The sequence below is a fragment of the Urocampus carinirostris genome, chromosome 3, assembly GCF_059441175.1.
Source record: "Urocampus carinirostris isolate Australia breed hairy pipefish chromosome 3, RoL_Ucar_1.0, whole genome shotgun sequence".
NCBI classification, from domain to species: Eukaryota; Metazoa; Chordata; class Actinopteri; order Syngnathiformes; family Syngnathidae; genus Urocampus; species Urocampus carinirostris.
Genome location: NC_142351.1, coordinates 23154175 through 23163883, shown reverse-complemented (window position 1 = coordinate 23163883; position 9709 = coordinate 23154175). Strand labels below are relative to the sequence as shown.

Below are 9709 nucleotides of genomic sequence, written 5' to 3'. Positions count from 1 at the left end.
TGACTTAATAAAGACACAGATGGTTACTCTAGAAGTTACAAGTCTGTATCTCCAACAGATTCTGTTTTAGCAGGGGGAAGGAGATTTTTTTTCCTGCCCAAATAATAATAATAATAATAATTTCCTTGTATTGTCATTCTGTGTAACAATGTACACAGAACGAAATGTCGATTGCATCTGACCCGATGCAGCCGCAGCCATGAGAGGGCGCCGCCGACCACTTTTTAAGTCTTAGGAATGACTCGGCCGGGGCGCGAACCCGAACCTCCCAGTCTCAAAGCGGGCGCCTTACCATCTAGGCTACTGAGCTGGTCCTCCCCCCCACCTGCTAAAACAGACTCTGTTGGAGATACAGACTTGTAACTTCTAGAGTAACCTTCTTTGGCATTAATAAGTCTGCACAGTGAATTTGGGGTCATTTTGAGTTTTTATTCAGGAGTTAGCAGGGGGGGAGGATTTTGCCTGCCCAAATACTCCCCCCCCCCCCTGCTAAAACAGACTCTGTTGGAGTTACAGACTTGTAACTTCTAGAGTAACCTTCTTTGGCATTAATAAGTCTGCACAGTGAATTTGGGGTCGTTTGGAGTTTTTATTCAGGAGATAGCAGGGGGGGGGGAGGATTTTGCCAGCCCAAATCCTCCCCCCCCTGCTAAAACAGACTCTGTTGGAGATACAGACTTGTAACTTCTAGAGTAACCTTCTTTGGCATTAATAAGTCAGCACAGTGAATTTGGGGTCGTTTGGAGTTTTTATTCAGGAGTTAGCAGGGGGGGGGGGGGAGGAGCATTTTGCCTGCCCAAATCCTCCCCCCCTGCTAAAACAGACTCTGTTGGAGATACAGACTTGTAACTTGTAGAGTAACCTTCTGTGGCATTAATAAGTCAGCACAGGGAATTTGGGGTCGTTTGGAGTTTTTATTCAGGAGTTAGCATGGGGGGGAGGAGCATTTTGCCTGCCCAAATCCTCCCCCCCCCTGCTAAAACAGACTCTGTTGGAGATACAGACTTGTAACTTGTAGAGTAACCTTCTGTGGCATTAATAAGTCAGCACAGTGAATTTGGGGTCGTTTGGAGTTTTTATTCAGGGGATAGCAGGGGGGGGGAGGATTTTGCCAGCCCAAATCCTCCCCCCCCCTGCTAAAACAGACTCTGTTGGAGATACAGACTTGTAACTTCTAGAGTAACCTTCTGTGGCATCAATATGTCAGCACAGTGAATTTGAAAACTTTCAGACGTTTTTCATAATACTACTATTATTATTATTAATAGTAGTAATAAAAACGAACTAGATTGGTCGAACACCTATTCAGTAACACATCGCATAGTGGAGGTATTCCTCTGTAGTTGGATCCCAAAACCAAAGAGCATAATAAGGTTTAAAGCGTGTCTTATTTTCCAAACAGTATAGACAGGGAAGTCCGATTTTAAATGAAAAAAAAAACAACAACAATTTGTTTACACCGCGTGATCCAATGCAACCAGGGTTTCATTCACAATGAAAAAGACATTACATACGGATATTATAGTAAATCAAATAAATATTTGTGTACGATTAGTTGTGATTGCGGAAATCATAGCGTACATTGATGTTGGTGAATTTTTTATCCGCGTTAACAAACGCATTTTGTAGAATACGATCGTACTTTATTGTTTAAATAAACGCGTTATATCGCGCTTTATTGTTTAAATAAACGCGTTATATAGACTAGGATCTCCCAATTGTTATAATTAGCTCGCTTTATGGTTTTAATAAGCGTTTTATATAGAATATGATCGCTTTTGTTGGAAGCGCAGCAGAATAGCAGAATGCGCGTTCACGCGAGTGGGGGAGGAATCTGCAGAGGAGTCGGAAAAGGGCACAACACCGGCCCGCAGGCCGCTGCAAGCCAGCAGCCCGCAGTACGCATGAATACTACATTTCCCACAATGCAACGGGGACGCGCCGAGCGGGAGCAAAGCGGGAGGCGGTTTGATTTATTCAGCAGTCGATCAGCAGCAGTCATTAGCATAACAGCAAAAATTAGCCCACAGATACCCATCAACAATGGCTAAACGGAAGGTGGACACTGAAAACCGGGGCTTTCAAACAAGGTGGGAGTTGGAGTACATGTTCACGGAGGTAGCTGGAAAACCTGTGTGTCTGCTATGTGGAGAAAGTGTGGCGGTGATGAAAGAGTATAATATTAGACGGCATCATGAAACAAAACACACGCCTCAAACAAGTAATGTAGAGTTGTAGTAATACAGTACTGTATATAAATGTACGTAAATACAGTAATAATACAGTAATGTTTCCTGTGCAATTACACATTTGAAGTTTTTACTCCGTTCAAGTTTAAAAGTTATATATGCACATAAAGAAGGTCTTGTTTTTTGTTGTTCCCCTCGGGAATTTTAAAGCTTTATTGTCTATGTTGACTATGTTGTTTTTGTTTGCCGACTCTGTCCTGGGAGTGTTTCTTGTTTTTCGGCTTTTCATGGAAAATAGATCTTGATGTGGACAACAGTCTTTTGATAAAATTGTCTCCTATTTAGCAGAGAAAATGACTTTTGATTGTTATTATTTGTTAATCAGTAATTCCTTTTTTTCCACACTAACCCAGAGAAAGCACAGAAAGGAAAGTCAATGTACATTTGAGCAGGACAGATGAGGTCCAGTGTGTTGATTGCTATTGGTTTTAAGTAACAAGAGATTTTTGCACTTTATTTTATTGTATTTCGAGGCAATAATTCTTTTTAATAATTTCAGATGATTGAATGATAGAAAATGGTTATGAGTTGTTGTTATGAGATATGTTATGAGTTTTTTATATAAAGGACATTTGTATTTTGTGCCTGCTGAAATTAAAAATGACTGACAGAGTCATAAGAAAATATTGCTTTATTTATCCAATCATATTGTAATATATTTGTTGTGTTTTCAGTAGGTTAAATCTTGGTTTCAGTAAAGATTGGACAGTCCGGCCCTCGGCTTGTAGCCAAATGTTTTATTTGGCCCTCCGTCCATTTGACTTTGACACCCCTGCCTTAATGTATCATAGTAAAAGCAAGAGAATAAATACATCAATAAATAACCTTGGACAGCACCATATACATAAGGCAATAAAGTTAAGAATTCAATGAGGAGGTTGTCATCAGTCATCAGAAGATTCCACCAGGTTAGTTAATCGATTGGGGATGTCTGGGTGTAAAATATATTTGCAGAATCCTTGAGAGCAGAGCAGATTTACTCAGGTAAGATACGTCCCCCACAAATGGAATCAGGGTTCCTACAGTTTAGGGCAAGTCAAATCCTAGACTTTCCAAGACTTTTTAAAATGCCCTTTGGAATCAAATTAAAGACCAAGTCAACAAAAAAAAAACACAATTGAAACTCACAAAACACAAATAATTCTTGCACACAATACATTGTGTCTAGTACATATTACCTAGCACAGCGTAAAACGTTTGACGGACACTTCTCATTAAATTAACACTTCCCCATGGTTCAAAGTAAAAGTATCTGTTCGATGTTGCTATGTGTATTGTGGGAAGACCTAAGACTTGCGTCTGCTCTGAAAGGCCCAACTGAAACCACATCACCCTTTTGAAAGCTCCGTTATTGTGGTCATGCAATGTTGCTACGGAATTACATCGGTGTATAATTGAAGAGGACAATTTATAAATGTTATTACATCTTTTAAGTTCAAACTAATATAAATCTTTTCAATGTGTTCACTTTTTGAAAATTGGATTGAAGACATTTTAATGCCAATTAAGGCCTTATTTTTAGAATAATGAATTTACGGTAATACCTTTTAAGACTTTCCAAACAAATGTGCACAAAAGGGACCGAATGCAATAAATGGTTAAATAATGTTGTAGCTGCGGCACGGCGGATGGGTGGTTAGCCCGCAGCCCCACAGTGCAGAGGTTCAGGGTTTAAGCCTCCCCGTGTGGAGTTTGTATGTTCTTCCCGGCACGCCAGTTTCCTCCCATATTCCAAAACATGCATGTCAGTTTAATTGGCTGGTCCAAATTGTCCCTTGGTGTGAGTGAGTGAGTGAGTGAGTGGGAAGTCTTCATTGACTTGAAAAGCGCTATATAAATGCAGACCATTGACCATTTGTCTGTGCGTGCCCTGCGACTGGCTGGCAACCAGTTCAGGGTCTCCGCTGCCCACTGCCTGAGGACAGATCAGATAAGATGGGCTCCAGCGCCCCCGCGTCCCTTACTTAGGATAAGCGGGGTGGATAATAGATGGATAGATGAATGTGTTAGCTCAAGACGTTTGGGCCTCTAGGACAGCGTTTCCCAACTTTTTTAGGCGACGAGGCACACTTTTTTTCATTAGAACCTATCGAGGCACACAGGCGTCGAAAATATTTCAAAACGAATTCCTGGAACTAGTTTTATGTTTGTTGTTTTATACTAAAATTATCATGTTGATTAATGAAGAGAAGTATGTTTTTCCTTACATTTGTAGTCATTGTGGTTTAGGATGTAATACTGTACCAGTTTTTTTTGGTCAATAGTTTTGCTGTAATATGGGATGACTATATTTAAAAACTTCCATTTTCAAAATGAAATTTAAAACTCGGCAGTATACCAGCCTTTTTTGTAAAATAAGAAATTTAAATCACCAAAATTATGTGCACGGTTTTTATTTGATTTGATTTTACAATTTTTTTGCTGTGTAATTTAAAACAGATTTTTAAAACAAAATACATGAATACACTTTCCCCATACTACTTCATGATCAGATAATTAGTATATAAGAAGAAAAAAAATTGTGATCTGCTGCCATCTACTGCTGCAGATGAATGTTACAGCTACTCAGTTGATCGCTGGATGAAAGCAGAACGATGGCCTGCATTTTTGCAAAGATAAAATTAGTTAATTTTCTGCGGCACAATAGACAAGCTTTTTCATACAGTAAAATTAATTTTATTTAAACCCCAATATGAAATACTTGACCACGATAAGGCACTGTGTTGTCTGGTATGAGCGAGGGCCAGTGATACACGGCATGTGTGGCGGCATCCTGCCGGACGAACATGGTGCCGACTGAAATGTGGATTACACAGTGTAAAATAAATGAACATTTCTCGACCTCGAAATTAACATTGGGGTATAATCGTTCATGTATTTTTCCCAAGTATTTAAATCAATATTGACTGATAGTAAATTGAGATTGTTAACAGATCTTACTATCACCCAAACAAGTTTCTTTTTTAGGGGGCAAACGGAAAAAATAAAATACAGTATAATAGAATAAACAAAAACAAAAAAAGACGAGACAAGAGTGTACAGTTTTAGTTTACTGACATTTTATGGTATCTCATTATCTCAGATGGCACAATGGTTCACAGCAAAATTCATCAATCCTTAGTTGGAATATACAATATATGGCTTATTAATAAATATTATACCAAATTTCTGGAATTTTAATCCAGTGTGGAATAATTTAAAGGATGGATTGGGAAGGAATATGAATGAGCCAAGAATTCGAGGAATTGAAAGTTAGTAAATTCAAGTTGAAAAAAAAATGCAATCTCCCAATTTGGAGTACTTGATCATTTTTGCAGCTTTATTTCCCATCAAAATGTTGCAGGAAATTACAAAATTTTTGCACCCAATAAAATTTATTTGATAGTGTCGACATTAGCAGTTTTATTTTTTTAAAGGGAAAAAAAATGAAAGAATCATTTTTTTCTGAACTAAATGCCAACTACAGAATACAGTTGTATATTTAAACATATTTACATTTAAAATTAGACTTTTTATTGTTAAACTTAGAAAATCAATATTATAATTTGATGTTAAAAAAACATTTATTTTAAGAAAATATAACATTTTATTTTACTCTCAAAAATCTGTTCTTACCTAACTTTGATATTTTTTCTTAAAAAGAAAAAATACTTTTTTTTTTTTTTACCAAGAAATAGTTACCTTTTCAATCCTATATTGTTTTGGAAGACACTTTGTGTGCTTTTGGGGTTGAGAGTGTTGGGTTTTATTGTGGTGGGCTTTAAAAAAACAAAATCTCATATGGGGATAATAGGTTCAAATTTGAACACCTTCGCACTACAGTTTAAAATTACAGTATGTTGGCGCAAAAAATGTTTAGGGGGCTTTGACAAATGAGGATGCAGCAAAGCAAGAGACAAAGCAAGTGCTTGTGGATGGCAAACGAATGCTATAAATCCATCAAAGGATAAGACCTGCAAATCCTTGTGGACAAACCTCAAAGCAAAAATAAAAATAATAATCTAATAAAAACAACATGGCCTTTTTGTTGAATGGTCTTCCTCTCGCTTGGCTACCTGAAGGAGTGCCTGAAGTGCACACTCCTCCTCTTCAACTTCTCAGGATTGTGTGACGCCATGTGCGAGAACTCTCTGAATATGTCCAGGTATGTGGCATCTCCTGGGAAAGAACCAAAGATGCAAGTTAGGATACAAATATTGAATGGGAGGGGAAAGTGAAATGTGTTTTAATATGTTAATGAGGAGCAAAGCCTTGATAGTGCTAAACGGTCGTCACAGTAACCGCTCAGTCCAAGCACACTGCATCTTTTGTGTCCCGCCAGTTCTGCCAGGCTCAATTAAAAAAATACAATGAACCCTTCTGACTGTGTGTGTAAAACCGAGTTCTTTTCATTGTATACCAGTCAAGTCGGTCTAAACAGTTTCCTGTCGCCAAATGGGGACATTAAACATTTTGAACACAAACAGAAAAAATACATTAGAAAGAGTATATAATGAAAGAAAAGTGACCCTTTTAAGGTCCCCTCTGATTTAGACTTGAGTACAACTTCCATTCTTTGCATGCTTTCTGCTCCTCATGCGTGATTTCAACATTTCTAGAGAAGGGTGTCAAATCCATTTTCACATTCTTGCCTGTCCTCGGGGGTATAGTGTCGTTTGATACTTAAAGAAATCAAGTCATGAATGCATTGCGTGTGCTGCTATTTTGTCTTTTGACCTGCTTGGGTGAATCCCCCTTCCGACGCTCGCATTTCCTCGTTCATCCTGGCCAGACGTAACCTGAGCAATAACAACAGGTAAACGTATGTTATGGACATCCCTCAAACTTATATGCAAACTTTTGTGCTCTAGGCACACTTTTGATTTTCAATATATGAATATGCATTTTAAATCATGTGAATCATAAATGCTTGTATTTTGCTTTCTACATTATGTGATTCAAACTGAAAACATAAAAACGTACAGCGTGACAATGTCTGCGTTGGCCTGTTGCACTGCAATACTCAAGGGATCATGCCCGTCTTCATCGTCTTCATTCTGGGCGGCGCCCCTTTTAAGAAATAAACACACCTGCCTGAAAGCAAAAAAGCAATAAGAAAAATACATGTTAAAGGAAAAAAAATCTTTTGGCCATTTCACAATGCAAATTCCTCACTAAAACACATTCAATGGGGGCATGTTCTTCTGCAACCAGCACTCCCCTACGATCTCAAAAAAACGTCTTGAGTGCATTCTTTATCTACAATTGTGGAGACCCTTTCCTTTCCTTTAAGTTTGTTTACTCAGATATGCTCGCAGTATTGTTATAAAACAAGAGTTTGTCAAGTACATCTAGATTAAAAAACATGTAATTTTATCATACTTAGATGCAAACATCTGGAACCAAACCTTTGTTAATTGTTTTTTTTTTCAAATCAGGTACCAAAAATGTTTTACATTTTTGACTGTTTGGTCTTTGAGCGCACCGCCAGTCCAGTGCAGAATGCGATTGGCTGTCTTGCCTGGGAGAAGTTCGTTTTTGTCAACTAAGCGTCTTACTATTGATACCCGTCTATACCAAAACGACTTAGTTTATGAAAAAATGCATCGATGGTAAAAATATAATTATTTAAATCCTATAGTGTATTGTGAAAAAGCTTAAACATTTCCAATTTCATCCTTCAAATCAAATGTTACCAAGAGATGGCAATTATCTGTTAGCAATAATATGGCCATAGCAAGCCTTGGACCACATCTAGTGAGTATAGGTGCATATTCTTTATCCTGTGAAAAAAACCCAACTACTAGTAAATATCACTGCATAATAGTTGGAATAATTTTCTTCTGTTTCACTATCAAATATGTAATGACTATATTTATGTCTGTATTATACTCACCCGTCGCCATAGGCGGACCACAGGGGGCGGGCCATATGGGGCCTGTCCTCCTCATTAAGGGCTTGACCCCCACTGGAAGCCTGATCTATTTTTTTTGGTTGATAATAATAATTGTGCCCTCAATACATTTGACATGCTCCAAAATGAGCAACACAATGCCCAATGCCCGTTATGCCCTGGTTATTATCATGCTTACAGTAAACTTTTCGAACGCTTTACATTCTGTTTATTTTTATCTCTTGTGAAAAAGGGTGCTGTATATTTTCTTCATTTAAATAAGGAAAAACACAACTCCAGACAAGTGTTTTGAGCAAGATTATGTTAGGTGTACTAAACAGCATATCGTGTCTGCGCTCCAACTCACTGATACATCATGACAATCTTTACGCCTTGGTTTGCATGGATGGGTGCAATGAGAGCGATTAATGTCTGTATTTATAATTGTACATGTTGCTTGAATTTTCTAAATCAGATGCATTTGCAAAAAACTGTAATGGAATATGCATTAAAAAAGAGCACATTAGTGTTTTGGCTAGCTAACATTTTAGCTTTTAGTTAGGACTTACCCCGTGTGGCCCAGGTAGGTGGCATGATGCAGAGGTCCCCGCCCTCTTGAGTCTCTTTGATTTACATCAGCAGTGTTTTGGAGCAGGAACTCGCAGGCTAGCAAGGAACCCTTCAATCAAAAATACAGAGGCAATACTAAAAATGGTGAATCTACTCAGAGCTTATTATTTTGTTTCATGAAATATAAATAAAAAAATAAAATATTTTCTAAAATTTGAAATCACATAATAAACTGATGTATTCATTGTGTAAGGTGAGGTGCATCATTTGATGTTTCCTTAAAAAGTTGAAAAATAAATATTTTCTCTATTAAGTTAGCAATTCCCAAGAAGTTCTGGAGAGTGACATCATGCTCATGCCCGAAGGTTTTTTTTTTTGCAGCATGAAAATGGTGGAAGTAAGTAAAGGCCTTCTTCTAGTAAAATCCAAACACCAACCAAAAGCACAAGAAAGATAAAAATGAAGAGTTTATTCGAGTGGGTTTAAGAAACACACGTACTTGCATGTGCATCATGAACGAGCTGACTAAGGCTGCAATCGTGACTTTAAGCCAGGAGATGGGGGCAGAGAGTAACCAAGTTTCCAATTCATCTAATGTATAACATATCTTTTTTTTGTGACTTGAAAATGTGTTAAATTAAAAACAAAAACAAAAAATATGTTTAAGTATACACATTAGCTCTCTGATAAATGTTTTAGTGTTTACAAACCCCAATAACTGCCTGTATGAGTGGCGTCTTGTCGTCGTCATCCTTGTTGACCATGTTGACATCAGCGCCGTGGGCCAGCGCTTCAGCCATGACGGGCAGGTTGCGGGCTTTGGCGGCTCTGTACAGGAGCTGCCCCGGATGGAGGTGCCTGCCGTAATCAGGATCCGACGTCTCATCCTCGGCCTCGTCGCTCGAGTCCTCGGATGTCACACACTCTGCACAAAAGTCCGTTTGACCCTTTTAGTGACCCAAGTAGACCACAGATGGGATGAAGTCACTCATGCAGGTCACAAGACAGTGGAAGTGGA

The 9709-nt window shown here is 38.3% G+C and overlaps 1 protein-coding gene across 1 annotated transcript in view; it reads right to left on the bottom strand.

Moving 5' to 3' along the window:
- Positions 1-5888: 5888 nt before the first annotated feature.
- The window catches only part of LOC148369203 (arf-GAP with coiled-coil, ANK repeat and PH domain-containing protein 3-like), a 38885-nt gene continuing 35064 nt past the window's right edge, over positions 5889-9709 (bottom strand). Inside the window, exons 21-25 of the mRNA XM_088331137.1 lie at positions 9402-9616; positions 8691-8800; positions 7212-7322; positions 6966-7027; positions 5889-6407 (exon numbers count right to left, since the gene is read on the bottom strand). Coding sequence (XP_088187263.1) covers positions 6301-6407; positions 6966-7027; positions 7212-7322; positions 8691-8800; positions 9402-9616 — 605 coding nt within the window. The 3' untranslated portion in view covers positions 5889-6300. The remainder of the gene's footprint in view (positions 6408-6965; positions 7028-7211; positions 7323-8690; positions 8801-9401; positions 9617-9709) is intronic.